Source organism: Camelus ferus, chromosome 29 (genome assembly GCF_009834535.1).
Source record: "Camelus ferus isolate YT-003-E chromosome 29, BCGSAC_Cfer_1.0, whole genome shotgun sequence".
Lineage (NCBI taxonomy): Eukaryota > Metazoa > Chordata > Mammalia > Artiodactyla > Camelidae > Camelus > Camelus ferus.
Window position 1 is genome coordinate 13,826,870 of NC_045724.1, and position 25,245 is coordinate 13,852,114.

The 25,245-nt window shown below is 40.4% G+C and overlaps 1 protein-coding gene across 15 annotated transcripts in view; it reads left to right on the top strand.

The window, feature by feature from the left end:
- The window catches only part of NCOA2 (nuclear receptor coactivator 2), a 227,396-nt gene that overhangs the window by 136,296 nt on the left and 65,855 nt on the right, over positions 1–25,245 (top strand). For 13 of the 15 annotated variants that reach the window (XM_032469988.1, XM_032469985.1, XM_032469986.1 and 10 more), the window contains 2 exons: positions 13,554–13,658; positions 16,312–16,484. In XM_032469988.1, coding sequence (XP_032325879.1) covers positions 13,573–13,658; positions 16,312–16,484 — 259 coding nt within the window. In that variant the 5' untranslated portion in view covers positions 13,554–13,572. Of the gene's footprint in view, positions 1–7,977; positions 7,999–13,553; positions 13,659–16,311; positions 16,485–25,245 lie in introns of those variants that run through there. The other 2 variants (XM_032469981.1, XM_032469989.1) reach the window with 2 other exon arrangements.

A 25,245-nucleotide genomic window follows, 5' to 3' on the forward strand; every position in this document is an offset into this window, starting at 1 on the left:
AGATGGACTGTGGACTCTGGGGAGGCCTGGTCAGGGGGCCAAAAAGGCTCCGAGTACTGCGACTGGATTAAGGATATACAGGAGTAAGGACGTCAGAGGGCACGGGGAGAGAGGCAGGAGGGGGTAGAACTGTTATAGATTGTACTTGGGGAGAAACACGAGACAGAATAAGAAAAGTGCATGGTGACCAAATGTGAGAGAAGTTTCACCTTCGCCCAAACCCGAATACCAAATATACTGAAATAGGACGGTTGTGAGGGACTTTCCTTTTCTTTTTTAAATTGCGTTTTTATTGGTGTTCATATAGTACAAAGATACTGAGTAAGTAATGTCGTTATGCTGGCTGGACCTTTCCTTCTTGACCGCCGACGCTGAGGCTTCAGAGAAGTACTCTTTTTTTTTTTTTTTAACATTTTTTATTGATTTATAATCATTTTACAATGTTGTGTCAAATTCCAGTGTTCAGCACAATTTTTCATTCATCGACATATACACACTCATTGTCACATTTTTTCAGAGAAATACTCTTGTCACCACACGTGATAGGTGTGCTTTGTGTCATCTGTCTGATAAACAGGTGCTCCTTTGTTTTTTTTCCAAGTCACTGATTAAAAAAACTAGACTGGAGAACTTCTCTTTGTTTACAATAACTTGTTAATTAACACCAAGAATGCCCTCCCACCCCCATTAATTCTCCGTCATCTTCCAGCCCAGCAGTTCTGAGGGCCGCTTCCTTCCCACTGCGCGCTGGGCAGGCTTCCGCTGAGCGCCCGGCGCCCTCCTGCAGGGGGCGCTGGTTTCGTTGGTCTGGGTGGAGCCGTGTTTTTAAAAGCTCCTCAGGTGACGTTATCAGCCAAACCTGCTTTCCTGTCTTCGGCGGCGGTTTGTCAGGTGCCTCGCCGACCTGAACGTGCCCCGTCTCTGCCAGGTCCCTGACTCCTCGTCTTTGTGTCCAGGTAAACATGAAGTCTTATAAACATTTTCAAGATACTCAATTATTAGTAATCGGTTTAAATCATAAGATAATGTCATACCACAGTCTTCAAATTTTCAAAAAGCATTTTAAAAAACCACAGTACCCATGACTGTTGTGATTTCTGGGATCCACATGTGAAGGTGGACCCTCTCATACCCTGCTGATGTGATTGTGAATTAATATAGCCTTTTTGGAAAATAATTTGACAGTTTATATAAATAGCCCCAAATGTGGTCACACCCTTTGCTCTGGTAATTACATTTCTGAGACTATTGTATTGAAACTATTGATTATTGTTAATCAGAAATGTGGACAGAAAACATATTCATCATGGTGTTATGTATAGTCATAAAAAATGGAAGCAAACTAAATGATTATATAAAGTGGTTAAAATATATTGTATCTTCATATGATGGAATAGCATAGAGCCATTAAAAATCATGTTTATAAAGACATTTTAATACCAGGGGTGGGGGAAATCGTAGCAGTAAAAAAAAAGCATCTATAAAATTGTGCATGCAGTTTGTGCTTAATTATAAATATACATAAACTTTAAAATGCTGAGCAGAATATTTTTCAAGTTAATGGTAATTCTCTGTGTGGCAGGAATATATGCAATTTGTTCTTTAGCATTGTATATTTTCTAAATTTTCTACTATAAGCGTGTGTTACTTTAAGAAAAGTAATAAAATAACAATAGTTTAAAAAAAAATTCTTCCTCTAATCTCTTTAGCAGAAAGAATGAGGAAGATCATTTGGGATGAATCGTTGTTAGAGAAGTCACTCTTGCTCATGGTAGTCACCAGCGTGTTTTCTGAACACTTGGAAACCATCCCTTTATCTGTTCTGCAGTTCTGCCCAGTTCCCAGTATCAGGCCTAAGAACTTGTGGGCCTTGCTGTTTTTGTTCCCTGGCTTTTTGTTTTTAATAGCTGCTTTATTAGGATAATCCACGTAACATAAAGTTCACCCTTTGAAAGTATATAATTCATTGGTTTTTAGTCTGTTCACAAGTTGTGCAGCTATCACTGCCTTCTTGTTTCAGAACATTTTCATCAACCCGCAGAGAAGCCCTGTACTCATTAGCAATCACTCCCCTTTTCCCTTTCCCCTTAGCCCTTGGCAGCCACTAATCTGCTTTCTGTTTCTGTGGATTTGCTTGTTCTGGAAATCTCCTATAAATGCAGTCATGCGATATATGGCCTTTTACAATATCCTATTAGCTAGTCTTCAGCCCCCTCCTTCCACTTCCAAACATGTCGTTTATACCACGGCCATGCTGATCTTTCCAGCACATCATTCCAGCTGTGGTTTTAGCCCCCGTGCGCAAAATTTGTCACTGTGCCTATGGTTTATTAAATCAACTACGACTCCTTCTGCCATTTAAGGTTTCCTATTTCTGACTCTACAAAGTAGGTCCTTACTAAATGTGTGGTGAAGAAATGAATTCCATGAATAAAATGTGCCCTGCTTTATCTTTCCCTTTACTTCTTTCTAGCTTATTACTACAAGTTAGTCAGATTTCAGATCACTGATGGGGCAGGAAAACCTGTCTGGGGAGGAGATGGCAGTGGATGGATTGGTGCTCAGCCGGGCTGGGGCCCGGAGCACCGCCCGGAGCACCGCCCGCCTCCATGTGCCTCCCGCAGTCTGGCGGGGCGTCCCGAGTGTGCCTTCCCAGCTGCAGTTCTCGGGCTGCCCTGGCCAAGGTAGGATGCAGCCAGCACCATAACCAGGGCCTGACAGCAACAGGGCAGAAGAGGTCAGGTGAGGACAGAAGCCCCAGAACCCCCACCATCCGGTCACCTTGGCCATGCAGTCTCCCAGCATCTCTCACCACCCTTGCTCTTTATTAACTGCACCATTTTGGCTCCCTGGGGTCTCAGACACCTTCACCACCACCCCAGCTTCCCTTTGAAAGGTTGTACCTTCTTCAGAACCCAGCCTGGGCATTCATGAGACCTTTGCTGCGGCTCCCTGCCAACAGGAAGTGATTTCTCCTCGCTAGCACTTGGTATTTTTCGTGTGTGCTATGTTCCATTTTAGTTTATCCCATACTTGTTGCTTCTTCCTAAGTCTTTGATGTCTTGCGATTAAGTTCTGTTTCATACTAAGTGATTGCATTACAGTGCAGTCCAGAGAGCACAGTAATTTGCCCTTAGCTGCTCAATAATTACCAGTGCAGTTGAACGTCAGATGGAAAGAAATGCAACTAGATTTTTAAATTAAAACCGTATAATTTAGGTTATATTTTTAATACCAAAAAGAGACCTGTATTAATTAGAAACTTAACCTCATATAAAATTTAATTGTCCGGGGCCCAAATGTGTTTCTGCCCTAAGTAATAGTCATTACTCTAGGTTTCAAAACATTGGCTTAAAGCCAAACACCAAACTAAAGAAATCATATGAAATCATATGCCTGTGTTGTGAACATACACACACAATGTGTTGTAACATCTCTAAGGGCGTGGTTTTCTCCATATCCTCTAGCCTAACTGGAACCAGGGTTTGAGTTTCAGCTTAATGAATTCTTTTTTTTCCCCCAATACCAGGCAAAAGGAATATAATATAGTTATCTGTCTCTGAGGTGTCAAGCAATTATCTTAATTTCTTTAAAGTTTCACTCCATGCTTATTGCCAGTTACAGTTAAATGAGGTGCAGTAGTCTTACAGAGCTTTTTATCCATAGGTGTCTGTTTTATAAAACACTCTTCACTCTCTCAGTGCAAACACATTTTAGGACTAATTGAAAAAAAGGTAGAGAATGACATATTGTAAAACTTCCTAAAAGAGTTTGTTTTAATCTTTTCAGTGCCTGTTTTAGATCACCCTTAATTAGCCCATTAAATTATTATATGTAATGCACTTTGTGCTCATTTGGATTTAAATTTGTATTAACTACTCAGAGGGTAAGTAGCAGCTCTATTCTGAAGTCCAGGTATATTTTTACTTCCCAGAATACTCTAAAGTCTCCAACTGGAGCTAGAAGGAGGAGAAAGCTGCCCACTGACAGCTCTCCAGGATGACTCTGCTCTTGCAAAGTCTGTCACATTGAGGAGGCTCCCCAGCCCCTGATCTGGAGGTCAGAGCTCTGGGCTCCACTGAACAGTTGCAGTACAAGCAATATGATTGTACTTCTACTAGAAGCTCTTTGTATGTCCCAAGCTTGAAACTTAAGCTGCAGTACAAAGCTCTCAAGGTAAAGTATAGTTAGTTTTGATGATTACCAAAATCCAGTGTTTGAGAGAGGGAAAAAAATGGTGGAAAAAAAATGGTTAAGTGTTTTGGTTTACATTTTCAGATACCAAGGTAATTCTTAAATTCTCTTCAAATAGTCAATTCTTGTAAATAACTTTCAGAATTTTAGTAATTCTCAGTAAAGCATCCTGTAGGTATGTATTATTTGCAAATAAAAATACCTAATTTGGCTTATTTTTATAAGACCAAATTGGACTGTGGGGGATGGTCAGTTTTGTTGGCCGAGAACTGCCTTTTTCTATTTTTGAATGCAACCACTGCCTCACAGCAAATACTGTTTGGAGTTATTGTAACGGCCTGACCGAAAGAAAGTCTGTAGGAATTTGTGTGGTGAACAGTGAGTCAGGGGTCATCCCACCAAACCAAGTTTTTCCTCCTTGTTCACTTTCCGCTTCTGTCATCTGTTGATGGACACTTAGGTTGCTTCCATGTCTTGGCTATTTATTGTAAGTGCTGCTGTGAACATTGGGATGTGTGTATCTTTTTGAATTGTAAGTTTTTTCTGGATATAGTCTGAGGCGTGGGATCACTGGATCATATGGTAACTCTATTTTTCATTTTTTAAGGAACCTGCCGGGGTCTTTTCTATGTCTGTACTATTTACTGTGTTCCCCATGAGTCTACTCGACAAATGTCAATAATCAGTTTGCACTGGGACTGATAGGCTGGCGCAACCACAAGGTCTGCATTTCTGTCTGTAAGTCACAGGAATGCGGTGCTCCGAGTGCCCCAGGCTGGTGGGCAGCTGCGGAACACCATCTCTGCACAGCAGGGATGTTGTGTGCCTACAAGAGCCAGCTTCTTGTCCAAACTCGTTTATGCTAGTTGTACTTGTTATTGTGATCACATAATTTAATTAAATGTTATATAACTGGTTAATTGTGAGTTTGAAAAGACACATGTTTCTATAAAAACTAAGATGAATGCTTTGAAGAACTCATGTCAAATGGACCAAAATTGATACCAAATAGGTATAAGCCACACAGACTGGGAAAAAGTAATGAAAACCTCCATACCTCATAAGCACTTAGGAGAACTCTAAGTGTCTATGAGTTATAGCTCTGTTTTAAATAAACAAAAATTAGAAATAGTAGACAATGCCTTAATGATAGGTCTGATTTATGCAAGAAAGACAATATGAAACCCCAATGGAGACTGATACACAAATGTGTAATGTTTAAAGTTAAAATGATTTAACTAGTGGGTATCATTTTCTATAATTGCTCTTGATAACTGCCTTTTTAAATTAACCAATTACTACTTCTAATTCTATAGGAAAAGGAGGCTCTTACTATTTTGAATGAAACACAGCGTTCTTGGTATGCCAGAGAAAATTCCTAGCTGGTTTTATTATTTCAATAACTTCATAATAAATTTAGTAATAACAATAATACTTCAGCTCAGGCAAGGTTTTCTTTCTGCACTAGGCTGTGAGCTTCAGCAGGACAGCAATTCATCTGTATATACAGTCTCTACAGACACAAGTGTTTTGCATTTTACAATGATACTGCTATATTTTTAGTAAGAAGAAGAGTACTTTCAAGTTACATATTCAGTACTTATTAAATTAGAATATGCTGCTTTCTGTAATACACATAGGTTTACGTTTCTCTGTTCAGTGAATGTATTATAAGAGAGTAGCCTCAAGCTCACGTGATAGTTGTTGCGAATTGAGGAGCTGTTTGCACTCACTGAGCTCTGCAGCTTCCTACCTGTGTGGCCGTGGTCAGGTTCCTGTCTCCCTTCTGTGCGCCAGTTCTCTCATCTGTGAAATGGTGATGATCATAGATTGTTACGGGAACTAAAGGTGCTCCTATGTGTAAAGTCCATAGAGAAACCTGCTGAGAGACGGTGATTACAATTATACCTGGGTCGTGTATTATCTGTGTGACTTGGACAAATTACTTACGGAAACAGGTCAGAGAGGTTAGATAATCTGTAAATGGTGAGGCTTTGAGAGAGAGAATGTGTGCACATGTATAAAAAACAGTAAAATGTGGGGTTTTAAGCAAGAAAATATATGTATAGTGCTTAACTTAAAGTAAGTACTCAGTTAAGTACTAGCCAGAAATAAAGAAAAAAAAGAAAGAGGAAAGAAAAGAAAGAGAAAAGAAAAGCAAAATACATACTATACTCTGGGAGAGGATCTCATTTATTTATTCAAAAACTTTTTACAACTGGAATAATAAAAACATTTCTTATGGAGGTACAGACTGTCTTGCCCTTGCCATTTCAGTAAGTTTTCATAAATTAGGAAGTTGTTTTTTTTTTTTAAGTCTCAGAAAAGTTTAAAATGGGTTTCAGAATAAAGACATGATAATTGAGTTTTAACCTTGGACAAGTTACAAAACTCAAACACAAGCCTACGTTGTAGTTCTTGGTTTGATGACTTCTTTCCAGAATACTAATAAGCCTTCAGTGAAAACTGGTTTTGTGAATATTAACTAGGGACTAAGTACACCCAGTTTGCAGGGGAGGGAAGTGCTTACTCTCTGCAAGGAACGCAGCTTCATTCCTGGTGTTTTCTCATCTGAGGCCTTATTAGAACCTAGTCTTGCTATTCCTGGCTGTATTAGCCCTGGCGGACGTCGTCAGGGATGGAGGCCGCCCAGTGATGGGCTATATTAAGGAGCTGAGCCTGTAAGCATTCAGAAAGTGGAAACCATCTTCTCCCACTGATGTCAGACTAGACGTCTTCCCCCCTGTTGGTAATGATAGTTTAGAGCAGCTCTCTGCTACTTACATATTCTGCACTGAATTTTGCTAAGACATTCAGAGAGGATTTTTCCTTTTTGAAGAGAGATGGAGATGATGGAACTGTTACAGCAAAATATTTGTGTACCCAGTGAACATGAATTTGGCCATTTATCTGATTATTGCAGCATGTGTTAAGGAGCTGCTGCCGCCCGTTTGCAGCCTAATGTGTGTATTACAGTCTTCCCAGTGGCATCTTGAAGTGTCTTTCAGCTAAAAAATTCATGAGTATTATTGGCTTTCAGTCAGAAAATGGAATATGTCTTCTAGTTACTGCCTAATATACCACTTTAGGGCCATTATACAAAAGTAAATCTAAGAGCGGAGCATATTGAAAAGGAAGGAATTTTTAGCTTAAACATTTGTTTATACATGGTTCTTACTGTTCCGTGGAAGTAAGAACCAGCACCAGAGAAGGTAGGTGCCGAAGCCATTTTACTTGGGGAACAGCTGTAGCTGCAGACTGCATTATTTTCGTGAATCCTGTGTCCAGCTGTAAACTGTTAGTGTTTTATTATTAAAAAATCATATCCTGATAATTGTAGATTGTGTTTGGCTCATTGCAGTTAATAGAAAAGTCAAATATACAGTAATTTGCTCAAAAGTAGTGGAGTTAAACTGAGAATTTGTTTCCCTTTATTGTTAATTTATATAAAGTGAGTCTCCTAAAACTTTGCAACTTAACTATTGTCTCTGATGATTTAGTGTACAGTTTTTTTTTTTGAGTCTCACTCTGTAACATAAACATTCTAATATGTGGGGTAAATGAAAATGTTGTTGTATGAAAAGCAAGAAGCCAAGTAATGTTAGATAAAGTTGGAGTTAAAAGTGTTCCTATGATCTTGGTGAAGAGTAATAACACTTTGGGAAAAGTACCATTTTACCAATAACTAAAATGTGTTTTTGAAATATGGATTAGCATCTTCTATCACTGTGTTAAATGCATTGCCTGTTTTGCCAGTGGGAAGAGAAGATTGGAATTTTCCATGTGCCCTCATCCCCACATTCAGTAAGTCTGCATAGTTCTCCTTAGTTGTATTTGCACATGTGGTTTGTATGAAACAAAAACATATCTGCACATATAATCTGTGTATTTACTGCACAAAATATTTATTTAACTCTTGCCAAAAGTTGGTGTCTTGCCAAAATATCATTTGCTTTGGGTAATTTGGGTTTAGTTGACATTGTTTGGAAAGTGATATTTCAATCAATCCATCCATCCAGTAAAAAATTTAAAAAAAAAAAAGTGGTATTTGCCCTCCTGTGAGTTCCACGTCTTTTCTGCTGCAGCATCTTACTGACGTGCAAGGATTTGCTCACTCCTTATTTTCCATCTTTCTCAGGCATCTACATCATAAAAGCATATTTTGTATTTTTTTAACATTAGATACTGTGGGGGTGTTTTAGACTTACCAGAATCTGGCCCAGAAATTTTGCTGTTGTTGAATAAAAGGACCCTCCTGGAACACAGTATACTCTGAGGGAGAAATTGTTTCCAGTTTTGAATGAGCAAATGTTTTTACTTGTGATAAAGAAATAGTGCATACATCTAACTTTTGGGGTGGACTTCTGAGCCATGGAGAGCTCTGCAGGATTGTCCTTTCTTAATTAATCTAATAGACTAAATAGAAAAGTGTTTAAGTGAAAATGTGTGTATACACACTTAATATTACTTGAGTATTTCATAGTATTACAACGTTTGTGAAGAATCAGACCCCACATTACAACAGTTCACGTATCTGTGAGGGGCGTGCAGGAAGAACCTGGAAGGCCTTGGAAGCTCTTGGGCCACTCTGGTCTCGTATCAAGACCTAGATAATTTATCAGGCAGCTCCTCCTCATGTAGGCGTTGATAATTAAAGTTGTTTCAACAGCTTTGTATGTCATTTCATTGTAAATTTCATCTCAAAATAAGGAACTTCAGAGCGGGCCTCACTTTTAAAAGGTATTGAAACTAGCCATAGGGATCTAATGTTTGATCAGTTATTATGTTTGGATTTCAGCAATAGTATTATCCTTATTTATTCTTTAACTGAATTTGTTCAGCATATAATAAATCTGGCAGTTTTACAGGCTTTGTTTGGAAGGTGGCCAGTACTGATAAAAGATAAAATGCACATTATTGTTTACATGAATCCTGGATGATTAACTAGTGTTAATGGTATGAGGCTGTATTGTGAGCAATAGCTTTGTTACCTTGTAAATTGTATTGATGAATTTCATGCAAGAGTGCATTTTTTTTTTAGTCGTGTTGAGGTTTAATACTTTATTTTGCTTTCTTTTATTATGCTAAGGATTTAACTGGCATTGTTCACACCGTCCCCCCAGATTGTTGTTACTTTAAGAAAATAAGACATCAGTTCTTGTGGCTGTAAATTTTTCCTCTGCCGTCTGGTTTGTACGAGTTGATATCAGAGGATGTAAGGGAGGATGTGCTGTGAAAGCAGGACCATTGTTCGGGTCCAGATAACAAGAATGGACACACTGAAACTCCTTTTCCAGTCTGTCCTTTCACCACCACCCCCATCCCACCTCCACCCTCACCCCTGCCCCCCAGCATCAGAGACACTGGCTTGTCCTCAGTGACTGCAATTACCATCAGATACGATGCAGGGAGTTTACTTGGGTCATTTTCAGTCTTTGTGATTTACACTGAACATTTCAGAATTCAGAGTGAAATGCTCAGTGATTTTAATTTCACGTGAATGTTGAAAACACGCAGACATGTTAGGCCTAGCTCACAAAGTAAACTTTCTAAATCTTCGATGCTGCCCTTCAGTATTCTCCATCTCCTTCCTTTTCGATGGAAATTAATATTTAACTTTGATCTACAAGAATGCATTAAAACTCATCTAGGTATCTATACGGTTCATTTTAGGTGCTTTTTCTGTGTGTTCATTCACACTGGAAGCCATAGATCTATCTATGTATCTGCCTCTGGTTTTTGTCTGTGTCACTTCGGTGGGAAAAAAATGGGACTTTGCAGCAGCCCCCCTCCTCCCGCCACCCCACCCCACCTGCCTTCTCGGAGACACACTAGCACTTGCTCCCAGCCGAGCCTCCACGGGGCACTAAGAACGTCAGTTGGAGGGGTCTCAGCTAGAGCACCTCACTAATGAGGTTCCTGTCGTTTGTTGGGTTCGTCCACTGAGGAACGGGGCATAAATCCGCATGTCTGCTCTGGGGTGGCATCTGCCTCTGGCCCCGTGGCTGGCAGGAGAGAGGCACTCAGGAGTCAGTGTTGCCTGCCTGTCACCACCTTCCACGCCCTCCTTCTCTCCCTGTTCCAACACTAAAGTCATTCTTCCCTTTTCTTTTGGAGACTCTGTCTTTTCTCTCCTGGTTAATGAGCAGTGATTCTTAGGGGGCATCCCCAGCCTCATGGCTGTGGTCAGCAGAAGATCTGCCTGTCCTCAACTTGGCCAATTACTACAGACCCCTTCTCCTTTTTCCCCCTTTTGGTGGTTTAAAGGTTGGTTGACAATGTGTCCCGGGCATACGTAGCCCAGGAAAGTTGCTCAGAAAAGAGGACATACGGGGCAGACACAGAAAAAACAAGGAAGCAAGAATGTTTGAAAAGCTGAAATTTTTAGGTTTTGAGGAAATGTCTTTAAGGTACTATCCCACAATAATAAAAGGGAAAACTTGGCATTTAAATAACTTACTTTAAGAGGAAATTAATGCTGTTTCAAAGCTACAAATGCAGTGGTTTGTAAGCCAGCCTCGAGTAGATACAAGTCAAAAATAAAGCGCTCAAGTGGCTTTACTGTGCTTGGGACAGAAACCTAGAGCTCCTGGCCTCACTCCTCACCTCCGTCCAGTCCCTTTGCCGAAACCCGTCAGCCTTCGTCTCTTCATACAGACTAGTTACTCGAGATATATTTTGGGAAAAATAAAGGTGGATGATGCTAATGCTAATGTTAAATCCAAAACTGATTTTAAGTACAGCAGTCACTTGTTTTAATTGTCTTCCTGATAGTGCTATACTTTTATATGCACAGCTATTTTTATCAGCAACCTTGTCACATAGGCCTACTCTATAGGACATTTAGTTATTGACTGAGAGTTCTATTATGATGATAAAAATTTACTTAAATTCTTATGATTTATAGAAAGCTGCTTCCAGGGTGAAAATTCCTAGGCCATTTGTTGAGACCTCACTCAGATGGGCTGAGTCATGCTTTTTTTCTCACATACCCATGAGTGAAGCCATGAGAATTGTGGTTCCAAGAGAAATACTGGCAATGAACGTTTGTAAGGTATCGGCTGAGAAGGGTTCTGCTGTTGGAGTTTTTGCTCCACCCCACCCCCCATCCTTACCTCCTGCCATGGGCTGGTTCCCCTCCCCACCCCCACAGTGTTCTTCCTTCTCGGTTCTCACAGCACAGAGGAGTGTGTGGCAGTTGAGTGATACCTTCACTTGTTTTTCCTTATTGGAGTTACTCCTACATAAAATTGCTCTCTCCTCTTGCCTTGTTGTTTTTGTTTTTGTTTTTGTTTTTTCTGGAGAACAGCATTCCTTCTGATGGTCCTCACACACTGAGGCTGACTTGACTGGCAGGCAGGCAGTCTTTGAATGAATCAGTGATGCTTCATTGGTGGGGAGAGCCAGGCACTGGAGCCACGCAGTCCAGATCCTCCTGCTTCTCCCACCTGCCCTGTGACTCTGCCATTGGAGGAAGAAGGGCTGTTTCAATGAGGCGACCCTTTACCATAACTCTGTAGTTAAGAGTCGAGTGTGTCAGCCTGTGTACGAATCCTAGTTTTGCACTTTGCTGATCTGTTCAACAGCTATCAGCTGTAGGTGCTAATGATTACATTCCCACTTTACAGAAGTCATTGAAGCATTGAGGTAGCTTTTTAAGGTCCCACAACTAACCATGCAGTGGAGTGAGTGTGTTTGTACTGGCTTCTTTGCCCTATTGCTTCTCATAGTCTGGTTTTTGCTGATTAAATTATATCTATAAATTGCTTGGTGTGGAGTAAATACTGAATGAATGTAACTAAATACAGATTATACTTATCAGCCCCAAACTGTGAGCACAGCACAGGCCTTGGGGCTTCGTTACATTGCTCCCAGTGGCAGGAAGCTCCGGCATTAGCTTTCAGAATTGTCCCCTCCTGATGTGACCTTTTGAATAGAATGTGCAGTTGGTGCCACCTCCCTCAACCAGTGACAGCGTTTCTTCATCCTCCTCACACGTGACTCCTGGAAACACTAATCCCTCTGCCCCCTTGATCAGAGTTGAGGCCAGAAGACATGAGAGTAGCGGGACTGAGCACCCAGATCCCAGCCTGGGGAGCAGCGGGCAGCCAGGCGGGTGTGACAGAGCCACTGCCCTGCATCCTGCATGGCGCCCCCTCGGCCCACCTTCCTCTCTGGCCTCGCTCTTGATGAGCCCCTGAGCCCCTTACTCCTTGGCATCTTCTGTAAGTCCTTGACCTTCTCCTGATGCACCCTTCCCTCTGATTTTCCACTACAGAAAGTGAAGGAGGGAGAAGGTAATGTTCGCAGCCTCGGGAACAGCAGGAAGGGGGAAGTGGCTCAACTCTGTGCTGACCTCAACTTTTTGGGCTGTGTGGTTTTCCTTTTGCTAAGCAATTATGAAGCCCCTTGAGTAAGACCGTCTTCCATTTCCTCGAGATCTTTGTTAGCTCCTTTGCTTAGTTCTTTTGGAACTTAAACCTCTATCACTCTTGTTCTTTGCATATTTAAATTTTATTTTGATGCCGTTAATAATGACCAATGTGAACGCATCGATTCTCTTAGGATATGTCCGTTTATTTTCTTACCAAAAGGAATTCAGCGAGCAGGAGCCAGTAGTCGGCCTCTTCCATTAGGGTCAGTCATGTTCCTCATCATCTGAGTGTATCTTAAGACCCCTGGTGACAGCAGCTAGAATCAGCTCAGGGAGGGAGAGGCGGGGCAGCAGGATGTGAGAGAGGAAGCCACAGCAGAGGGGTGTGTTCATGGGGAGCTGCCGAGGAGAGAGGGACCTGAGGTGGGACAGTGAGCAGCTGCTGCAGCAGAGGAGGGCCCGGGAGACTCCCCAGGGAGGTGGAAAGGTCCTCTGTTGGAGTATTGCCCACCAGGATGGGGGTGGCAGGGCCCTGCCTCTTCCTGGGGCTGTTCCTCACGGGTGAGTGGTTGTAGCACAGACTTGACATTGGCCAACCCAAAACAGAGACTGGGAGGAGCCCCTCACAGCACCTGCAGTTCCCACATGGTGCCAGCTCGCTCCTGAGACCGGAGGCTGGCCGCAGAACCACAGGGCTAGCAGGTGTCACTCAGGGTGCTGTTGAAATACAGCTCCTGTTCAAAGAGTGGGCCCAGTGAGGTAGGCTTGTGTTTTTTAATTGTTAAACATTACATTTGCCTAACTTAAGGTTAAAAAAAATACAGCCCTTTCATTAGGAATTCTACGTACACATAAATCAGAACAGTCTGTTCATTACTGTCATCAAGTTTATGATTAAAGTCAAAGTGTTTTTACCGTTGGTAAATTGACTGGGTGCTTTATCATCAGCTCTTTTCACTTGTTTTCTCCTTGTTTTCTGTTTCAGTTGCTGATATGTGTTCAAGATGAGTGGGATGGGAGAAAATACCTCTGACCCATCCAGGGCAGAGACAAGAAAGCGCAAGGAGTGTCCTGACCAGCTTGGACCCAGGTGAGATTCTTGCTGAGAACACAACCGGTATTGCCCGTGACAGCCCCACACGCGCTGTCTTTTATCTTTTAGCGTGTTGATTTCACACCTGATTTAGATGCTGGGTTTGGCTTTTCTCCTTAACTGTCAAGCCTCTGAATATGTATTATTTAGCATACATTTTAGAGATGCTAATACGTTACAAATTTTATTATTCTTTATGAGAAGAGGAAAGCGACATACTTCTTCTGAGTCCCCTGTGTACTTTGACTCCTAAAACCAGTTTATCCTATAATCTTGAATTCTTCACATTTTCATTTCTGATTGCTCATAGAATGTCATAAAGACAAGAGATCCTGTAGAAAAAAAGAGATTTTTCTTTTCTTTTTTTTAAGAGCAAGAAATGAAGTGTTAAATCCCCTTGCTTTTGAGTTAGTGACAACGATTGTGGCTCTTCGGCAAATAAAACAAGTAATTTTAAAACAAGTTCCCTGTCGTATATTATGGGTGGAAGTGTGAGTTGTCATAACCTCCATGAGGGCTAATTGAGCAGTGTCACAGTATCTGTTAATTATAATGCATATCCTCTTTGAACTAGCACTTCCACTCCTAGGAATTTTCGGACAATATACTTTCACACGTGCAGAATGACGTTTGTCTGAGGTTACTCATTACAGCGTTGCTTATAGTACAAAAGATTAGGAAAAACCTAAATGTAAGGAACTATTTAAGAAGCTGTGATACACCCACAACCTGGAACACAGTACAGCTCTGAGAAGGAATAACAATGCTCTTTATGGACTGGTATTTTACAATCTCTGAAGAATGTTGTTGTGGAGAAAAGGCAGAAGTTTAGAAAATGTTTAGAGTGTACTATACCATTTGTACAGAAAAGGAAGAAAATAAGATCTCAACGTTGTTTTAGGATAATTAAGAAGCACAAGAGTTGTTGCCCATTTAGGAGGATGAGAACAAGGCTAAACAGGGAACAGAGGTAGAAGAGAGACTTCACTCTTTTGATGATTTAAATCATGTAAGTGATTTTTAAAGTTAAACAGCAACTTCTGTTGAATGGCCGGTAGGAAGATCAGATGAGGGAACAGAAGGGAAGAGGACAAGGTAGAGTCACTAAGGGGGGAGGAGGAGGAAGAGAAAGACCAGAAAGATATTCCCTTTACCCCTCTAGTTGCCAAGCAAAACAGGTGGATGAAATGGCCACTGTCCACACCGCAGCCCCAGCCCTAGCTCCCCAGCCATGGCTCCAGCCCCCGGGTTCCCTGGTGCATCTCGGCCAGCCTCAGCTCAGTGTCACACTGCCCTCGGTGCCCAGCGGCCCTGGCCGAGGCGGCACCTCTGGAGGGGAGGCTGTTATCTCCCTGATGCTCTGGTGCTGCCCGGGGGGCACAGCTCCGGCCGCTCCCAGTGCCTTCGGGTCTTTGGAACACGCTTCCCCTTTCTCACCCATTTGTTATCTATTTGTTATCTTTCATGAGGGGACAGCTGGCAGGGTGGGGAAGTGGTTGAAGAATCCAGGATGGGAACTTGGCTCCTCCGAGTATGGCAGCCCCTGCCCCACCTTCCCTGGACTTAATAAAGTAGAAGCCAGGGGTGAAAACGAGACTTGGCAAAACCCGGTTCTGGCCCCTGCTCTACTGTCAGTCACACAAATCATGTAACCCCTATACAATTGAGAATTGCATCTTTAGGTTTATTAGTTTTTGAAAATAAAACTAATGTTTAGAGGCAAACATATGAAAGTCTGTTACAAATTACAAAATTTTATAAACTGGTATTACATACAAAGAAAGCTGCTAAACAAAAGAAACATTAAACAGCTCGCTTTTCTTATTTATTGTATTATTTGAATGTCATTCGGCAGGCCCTCTACTGTGAAAAAAATTGTACGCTGAAATCGTTAAAGGGAGCTTTTGACTTAGCTGTTTTGTCCAACTCAAATGAGATCTTGCCAATTTTTATTTTTCCGTCCTTTCTGTTAACATTTTAAAACTTGAGTTGAACTTGGGCCATTTGTTTATATTTCACATGTCATTCAGCTCGGACAGTTAACAAATCACTGGGTCAGTTTCACTTTTGTTTCTAGCTGCACTGTGGTTTTTAACATTAACTTAAAAGGCTGTTAGGTTTGATTACTAACATCCTAAGGATGGCTATGAAATTATAAGTATTTATTTTCATTATTTTGTTATGCTTTATCAAAAATCATTGAAGTCTGTTTATTCCTATTATAACTAGGTTCACTTCCCTTCTTTTACTAATCTTAAATAAATTTTTATAAGCATTAACTCCCTTCCTTTTCTAAAACTTTTCTTTATTCATTCAACAATAAGTTTGATGCCTGTTTACACCAAGCATTGCATTAAGGACAGTTGTGAACAAATCATTCTGATCCTTGTCACTGAGAAATCCAGTGGGAGGCATTAAACACATTGAACAAATGATCACACCAGTAAGTATAATTACAAACTGAGGTTAAGTTTAATTTTTAAAAAAATGCAATATTTAAAGCATATTTGGGTTTTTTCCCCCGAAGTACTTCTCTGCTCCTATAACTAACTTTGTTTTCACTGTCTTTGTATTAGAACATGTTTAGCATGCCTATCTTTTTCATAATAGCTCTTTTCAGACTCATAATAAAAATGTTTTTTCTTTTTAGCCCCAAAAGGAGCACTGAGAAACGTAATCGTGAACAGGAAAATAAATACATTGAAGAACTTGCAGAGTTGATTTTTGCTAATTTTAATGATATAGACAACTTTAACTTCAAACCTGACAAATGTGCAATCTTAAAAGAAACTGTGAAGCAAATTCGTCAGATCAAAGAACAAGGTAAGAGGACTGAATTAATATTTTGGACAGTTTAATTTTTTCTGTTTTTCTGTGTATGAGATAAGTCCCTTCAGAGTCCCTTTAATCCATTTCTTACACTTAAATTATTGATGAGAAGATGACATCACAAGGCAAGATGAATGCAGGTATCACTTGCAGTGGCTTATAAATAGGCTTTATATAAAATTCAGCAATTCCCTAAAGACAGGAGAGTAAGGTGAGGCAGGGTGATGTAACTTTTCATCTTGTAAAACTCAGTTAAGGTGCCCACTGATTCTCCTCCCGTGCCCTGGAATTTTCATAGTTTGCACAGCAAGTGACCATCATGATTTGCAAGTGAGGAGCAACTAAGGCTGGAAACCAGAAGTAAGGAAGTGAACCGCCTCCTGTTTCGGCTCGTCAGCATATTTGATTAAGTTTGAGCTTCATTTGGCCATGCCACTAAATGAGTTTCATATCCTGGATGATAAGAGATTTGAAAGGCTGTCTCTAGTTGGAATTCTTTTGTGAAGTTGAAACACAGAGCATGACAGCTTTCTTCCTGGGGTTTTCTTTTCTTTTTTTCCCCCTAAGGTCCTTTTCTGCCTTCTTTGATATTTTTGCCTACAGAAAAAAAACTAAGAAAATAATATTTTTAAAAACACACTGGACTTTGTGGTGCCAAAAATATCTGTATTAGGCAAGTATGAACAGCATCTTGGTGCTCAGGGCCAATATATGCTCTTGAAGTCTTCATACGCTGCTTTCCTTCAGGGCCAGGAAGATTATTATCTCTTGTAATCTGTTTTTGTATGCGTCCTCTTGGACTTCAAATTGTTTTTTATCTGCCTTTTATGTAACATTTTAAAGAGGCTGATTTTTGAAAAAATAATATCTTTGTTTATTTAGCTATGTGAGCCTGAAACTTTGCCTGCTCCACTCAGTCATAAAATCCTTGCTACCTATTTGCATATTTTCATCATAATTATAACATTTTCCACTTTTATACAGATAATATTGAGCTAAGTTTTATGTAGAACAATTTTACAAGTATGGTTCTATCCTCTAAGAACTTAAAAATATGCACATAGCGTACTCAGCACAGTTTCCAATACCAGCCCACTCTGAAAATTAGCATTTTCTGGTCTTTCCATCAAAATTGTATCATCGTAACATTCAGCATTCACGGAGCTTCTACTTTCAGTGCCTGTCTCAGTCTCCCTCATCTCTTTTTCCTCTTCCTTCTTCTGTGCCCTTTGAGAATCACTATTATAAAAAACTCAGTTTAATCTCAGTTTTGTATCGTCTTCATTTTTGGTATTAGCAGGTGGATAAAACCATATTCCTAAAGTTGTTTGGAGAAATAACTGTTTCAAGGTCACAGTGCTTTGAAGTTGCTACATTTCCAGGTGCTGGTATCATTGCAGGATGAAATCATTAAGCTGTTTTTGTTTTTTGTTTTTAAGTGGCATAAAGGTGACTCATTCTTTTTTTGTTTGTTTGTTTAAACAAGTGAGAATAAGTCTATTTTCCCAACCTGTTGTACCGGCAGGACGAGGAAGAGGGAAATGACTGTTTCTGGGTGCTTTGGATTCAGTTAATTTCAGACTGAGCTGTATTATATACAGTAATAATTTATTATATGTGCAGCTGTTTTAATTGGTCCTTCTAAGGAGCCCTTTTTTCTGGTTTGATTAGTTTATTGGGGTTTTTTTTTTTAATTGTAAGAAACATATAGCATAATTTTACCCTCTTAACAATTTTTAGGTGTACATTATTGTACTATTAATTATGTGCACACTGTTGTACAAGAGACCTAGAAATTTTTCATCTTGCATGATGGAAAGTGTACTGACCACCTCACCATTTCCCCTTCCCCAGCCCCTGGCAGCCACCTTCTACTTTCTGTTTCTATGACTGTGATTATTTTTTTCAAGTTCACAAATCCTTTTATTCAAAAGTATGTTATTTGTACCATTGAGTAACATCTGTCTAAGCATAAATCAAAAGATGAAGAAATATCTCCTCCTTTTTGTTTGTTTTTTGTTTTTGTTTTTTCTGGATCTGATTACTTTAGATACCTCACATAAGTGGAATCATGTATTTGTCTCTTTGTGGTTGGCTCATTGAACTTAGCATAATGTCCTCAAGGTTCATCCATGCTGTAGCATATGCAGGATTTTCTTTTTCTTAAAGGCTGAATAATATTCTGTTATGTATATACTAGATTTTCTTTATCCACTCATCCATCAATAGACATTAAGGTTGCTTCCAGGTCTTGGCCATTGTGAATAATGCTTCAATGAATATGGATACATAAGTATCTATTTGAAGTGGGACTGCTGTGTCTTGGTTTTTCTGTTTTTAGTTTTTTGAGAAGCCTCAATACTGTGTTCCATACTGTTTGCACCATTTTTATAATCCTACCAACAGTGCCCAAGCATTCCAGTTTCTTCACATCCTCACCAACACTTGGCTTTCTTCTAGTAGCCGCCCTAATTGGTGTGAGGTGATACCTCCTTGTGGCTTTCATTTACATTTACCTGACAATTAATGATGCTGAGAAATTTTTCCAAGGAGACACTTTGAAAAGAGAAAGTGTCTAATAGCATATTGCATCGCTGAATGCCTTCTGTAGTCATGTGTCTCACTGTCACATACTGCTGAATAGTTTAGGGCACCAGACGTGACCATAAGCTGAGATACAAGAGGGACCATCCCTTGAGGCAAACCTGAAATCAGTAGGAAAATGAAAGAAAACCACGGTGGCATTGAGATTTCCCTTTTAGACATTTTCCCTCATTTCAGCCAATTCTCGTGTTCCCTGAAGAACGTTTCTTTCCCTGAAGCCTTTTACATTAGACTTCATTGTGTAGGTTACAAGGAAGGAAGAAGTGTGCCCTTCACAGATCGTGCTGGCTATCTCTCTGGCCGTGGGGTGGGCAGTCATGGCACTGAAGTGTCCATTCCCAGTTCTTTCCTCCTTTTATCACTGTTGTTCCCTCTGAAATATTTTAGTTCATTTCTGCTTAGAAAATGTTCACCTTTTGCTAATCACAGAGTCATTTCTCTCCTAATAAGTGTAGGAGTCCATTTTTAATCTTCTCATCTTTATGTCAACCCTCCCCTCCCACCCCCAGTGTTTTTGAAGTAATAATTCCAGGAAAAGCATGACTGTGTTCTTCTCAGCTTTGTTGGTAAGAAATGGAGACCCCTACAGCTTATGTAAGCTTTCAAACAGCCTAGTAAAAATTGGCCTTCTGCCGTTTTGAAGCTTATTATAATTGTTAGTCCAGCTTTTATTCCATAGTTAGTCTTATCAGTATGTCAGATCTTGAATCCTATTTTGTTTTCTAAGAATGTGGCAGAGAAAAGTGATTCACAGAATTTGAGAATTACAGGTATGCTAATAGTACTTACCCAGTAAAGACTGGATACCAGTTAACTGTAACCTGAGGTTTGACTTTATATGACCCTGTTTTTGTTGTTGTTGGGGGAAAATATTCGTAACAAAATTTTGCCTTAAGTGTACACTTCGTAACATTAAGTACCTTCACATTGTTGTGCAGCTGTCACTGCTGTGCATTTCCTTAAGTTCCTCATCATCCCAAACAGAAACTCTCCATCTGTTACATAGTAAAGACTCACTGCCCCTCCCGCCAGCACCTGGTAACCGTGATGCCTCTTTCTGTGTGAATTTGACTATTCTGGGTACCTCATGTATGTGGAATCATATAGTATTTGCTTTTTGTGGTTGGCTTATTTCTCTTAGCATAATGTCCTCAAGGTTCATCCATATTGTAGTTTTTATCAGCATTTTCTCCCTTCTTAAGGCTGAGTAATACTCTGTTACGTGTATATATACACCATATTTTGTTTTTCTGTTCATCCAGCGATGAACATTTGGGTTGTTTTCCAGCTTTGGGGCATTGTGAATAATGCTGTCATGAACATAGGTGTACAAATATCTGCTAAAGTCTCTGCTTTGTTGTTTTTGTTTTGTGTTTTTTGTGTATGTGCATATATATATTCACATATATATACACACACACACCCAGAAGTGGATGTGCTAGTTCAGATAGTAATTCTGTGTTTAATTTTTTGAGGAACCATTATAACTGTTTTGCACAGGGACTATAATTTTACTTTTTTAAAATCAGATTTTAAAATATTTTGATACATGTTGAAAATTTAGTATCCTGTCCTCTAATTTAGAGAATAATCTTAAACTATTATTTTGTCTCCTAAGTGGACTTCATATAACTTCCCTTTGTTTACAAAAGGACACTTGAACTATGAAAGGCCTGCCGTGGGGGTCGTCATGGTTACCAGAGTAATGAGACAGCACCGCAAGGTGAAAATTACCCTCCCGGATCTGAGTTGTGAAACTTGGGCGGGGGTGGGTAGGGGTGAGTCAAAATGATACATGACATTTGTTATTCAGAAAACAGTCTGAGCACCTCCTCTTTGCTGAGTCCTGGGATTCAGCCGCTCGCAGCTCACCTAGCTACTGCCATCAAGCACCTCGGAGTCTGGTAGCAAAGACAAGTGGCGGGTAAGTAATGACAGCGCCAAATGAAACGTACCTCTCGAGTCAGGCCAGCGAGCCCCGGCAGGTGTATTTTCTCACCCGGGGCTCACGGAACGTGAGCACTGGCCTTTCAGCTAGAAATGAAAAGATAAGCCAGGGCCCATAACATTGAGCTCTCACGGTACTTCGTGCTCGTACCGCAGTGGTACGTGCGCGCAGCTCGCACGTAAACGTGCGTATCTGTGTACACGGTACACGGAATCAGCCCTCCTCACTTGGTCGACCCCACGGATGTGGAGCCCGCGGGTACAGAGGCCCGACGGGACTGCACTATTTTATTGTATGAGGAGCTTGAGCATCAATATTTCAGAGGAAATATTCTACCTGGGGTTGCTGAGAAATGGGGGTGAGGCCATCTGTGCCTTTGGAAGAGTGAGGGCGGGAGTGGATCTGCGTTACCTGGCTGAGCAGGTGGACAGCCGAGTGTTCGGTCCGTACTTAGTGGCTTCAAAGAAACAGCAGTTTATCTTTGATAACCGTCTTCTCAATATAGCAGTTACTCTGAATTGTGAGAATATACTCCGTGCCTGTCCAGCGCTGATAGGGCACAGTGAAGCTATTTTTATATATTTTTTTAAAAAATACAGATTTTGAACAGGTGAGTTTTTTCCACGTGGACTCTCAGGGTAAGGACAGTGGGAGGTAGTCATCACGAGCCTGAAAGATGAGTGATCCAGTGTCAGGACCTGTAAAGAGCCGATGTTGGCTCTTCTTGAGCCGAGTCCTGGTGCTCTGATTCTCAATTCTTTTTTTTTTTTTTTTTTTTTTCTATTAGTTCTACCCCTTAGCTCCCTTCCCAGGCTGTCCTGACTCTTAGAACCACTTTACTCCTCCTCAGTTTTGCTCTTTCATAACATGGTCACTTTGAATATTCGTCTCCTAACTTTGACTTTCCTTCTTGTGTGAGTAGTTGATTCCTCTGATTCCCCTGTGTGCCTTCTCTTCTGCATACTGATCTGAGGAGCCCCTTAGGTCCCTTCTGTGTTCTCTGCTGAATCCTCCTCTTTGGAATTGCAGTTTTAGGCCTGAGCTCCTGCTCTTTGTATTAAGATAAGTGAGAGGGAAGGTCTGGACACGCATGTGTTTTAGCTTCACTCCTAACTCAGTGACTCATACTTTTCTTAGAAAGGACAGACACGTAACCCATTTTACAGACTCCTTTGTAGCCAAGTGATTGCAGGCTTTTCTCTTTTAAGTTCAGCAGTGGGGTTTCTTGGAAAATTTGACAAACTATTTTTATTCCTGTGGAGTATGCCCTCAGCCTGAATTTTTGAGACTTGTAAGTCTTAATTTTCTTGGCAATTGGGTTTAATCCTGAGAGGATAATATAAAAGATCATTAACCTTCACATTTTTTGTTTCCACAATTCCTTTGAGCTGCTACACTTCAGAGAACTAATTAGGCCCCGTTAGCATCCTGAGGTATATGCATTGTTCCGGGTGTGTTGATGGAAGTTTATTTTGAGTTAAGTAATCAGCTCTTGCCATGTTCACTCTGAAAGCATTTAGTGAAATCTTAGGTCACTCGAGCCCCTGTTCATTCAGCATCTGGATCAATGCCGTTTCCTGAACTTTACTCTCCAAGTAAGCGGAGTCTTCCAGCTGCCTAATTTAAATACCTCCTAATATTTACAGATTTATAGATTTCATTTTTCTTTTATTGCATAAAATCATAACACTTTGAAGAGTCTACTCACCCCCTGTCAGCACTTGGCTTCCCCAGTGTGTGTTACACACACGGGATGGCAGGGCTTGTCTTTTTTATCTTTGCATCCTCACCATCTAATACCATGCTTATGTTCCCTTTAAAAACGTGAAATACTACTTTTTCGAAAACAAATTTATAAATAAAAATTAGGAAGTGAAATCCCTTAGACCATCTGTGTGCTTTGCGTTGATCCTGTACAGCCGCCCAGACCACTTGAGGGATCTTTCCATTGCTTCCTCTTAGAGTGTGGCTCGGTTCACCCCGCTTGTGCTGAGTGTCTGCATGGGTCATTGTGGACCTGACAGAGATGACGGGGATGCACAGGTGAAAAATACAACTCCTGGCACAGGGACTCGACAGTCTTGAGGGAATTCTGGGGGGCTCCAGGTCAAATCAGATGATTTCCATATGGTGTAGTGACAGCGTGTTACGGAGGAACAGGCGGTAAAAAAAGTTGGCTGCCCAAGATTTCCCGGAAGAAATGACACCTGGGACCAAGAGGGCCCCAGTCTTATCCAGGAAGGTGGTGGTACCCGAGAGCCCAGCAGGGCCACCTCAGCCTGGCCTGCTCCTTTGGGGACGCCCCCATCAAAGTGGATTTTCCTGTGTCGTTGATCCCTTACCTGGGTTAGTCGAGAAAGATGCCAGACAGGTGTTTCCCATTTAGGAGACAAACACTGTTGGCAAACAAACAAACAGACAAACAAAAGCATTGTTTTAATATTTAAAAAAGAAAGAAATTTACATTCAGTTCTCATGTTTTATTCCAATGAGAGCTAAAATTTATGTTTTTGGTGTTACCATAAATAACTGAAGAAATTTTATTAGTTAATACTGACATTGATTTTTTTTAAAAATTTAAATTTATTGGTAGGAAAACCATAGAAATGATACTAAATTTAATTCATTAACAGCAATGTCTCAAGGTAACTTGGGTAAAATATCCTCTTATAAGTTTCTGATTCAATTTCTGTTTTATCACTAAGGGATATAATTTCCTTTCAGTAGAAACTTGTCTATTTCTATTTCTTTTCATTTGACTTAGCCTTATGAAGTCTGTCCATTCCATTTTTCAAACATGAATGATTTCACATTTTTCTTTGTTATACTGTTACTCATATTGAATTATTTAAAGTAGGTTTCATTTGTAATTTGTAAACAGGTTTATTGGATTCTTGTCTTTGTGAGGCTGCTTGTAATTAGAAAGGCAGAATAATAATATCACTTAGCGCCTTTCTTCTGCGGTGTTCAGAGTGCTTCACATGTATTATCCCATTAAGCCTCATAACACCCCTGTGAGGCAGGGGCATTTTGCAGGCGATTATGGATTGCTTTGCTGAATCAGCACAGCCTCACAGCATTATGATAAGCTTGGAAAAGATTGAGGTCATGTACTAACTTGCTCTCAGGAAACCCCACACACAGCCAAATATTTTCCTTGGCAATACAGAGCTAACAACCGCCACTGTTCTGGTCTCTGGAAAGCCCATTGGCCGTTGGTGCAATTGAAAAATGTTTTGGAATAGCAAAGCCAAGACAGCGTATTGCCTCTGCCAGTTCAGAGGCAGGTGAGTTATACGTGGCATGAGTACAGCATCATCTTCTGGTCCAGCTTGATGTCTACGGAAGGAAGGCTACCCCTGCTCTTGCAGTGCCTCTCAAAACTGGACCTGCCTAGCCGGCACACGTGTCATCGTCAACCACTTCATCTGCCTCGCCTATAAGCCATCACCCGGCAGGCAGGATTTCCAGAAACAGGTTTCTTGAATTCAAACTATTCATCAGGGTTGACACCAAACCTGTTTCAAAATGCCATTGGGTAGAACTCTTCTGAAGTCTTGATGACAGCACAACACTAAATCATCCAGCTTAAGTAGGATAATTAAAATTGAAAATAGGAAGAATACATTTTATGAAGATTTTATTTCATTACTTGAAGGGTTGTAGAATGGTGAGGAAACATCTCTTAAGGCTAATATATGTAAAACAAAACTGTAATTTTAAGCTAGTTTAAACCCATTAATTTGATAGGGAGTAACTTAATTACTATTATGTCTTTTTCATATTTATAATTAGATAGTTAATTTTGATATATGCCATGGCCTGTATGGATGATCATAATTAACCTCCTGAGGATTTTTTTTTTTAATCCATGAGGTAGCTGTGGCACTCACTGTGTGTATATCTTCCAGTTGTGGATTAAACTTTTCCATGATCCTTACTGGAGAATGAAATTGTCAGACTTTAAAGAAGATAATTGTTAAAAAATTTCTTGCAAGTGGATTTGACTGCTTAAATAGTCTTTGTATTTGAAAGCACATGACAGATGTAAAATCCAAGAGGATTCCTAAATTACTGGTGGTCTCATGAAATTTTTTCCCTTAGCTTACAAAATTAGCTCAAGAATTCCAGGACCATACATAAAGGAGAGGATTTCATTGTAGAAAAGGTAGTCAGGAAACAATATTCAAGCCACAGTGAGGA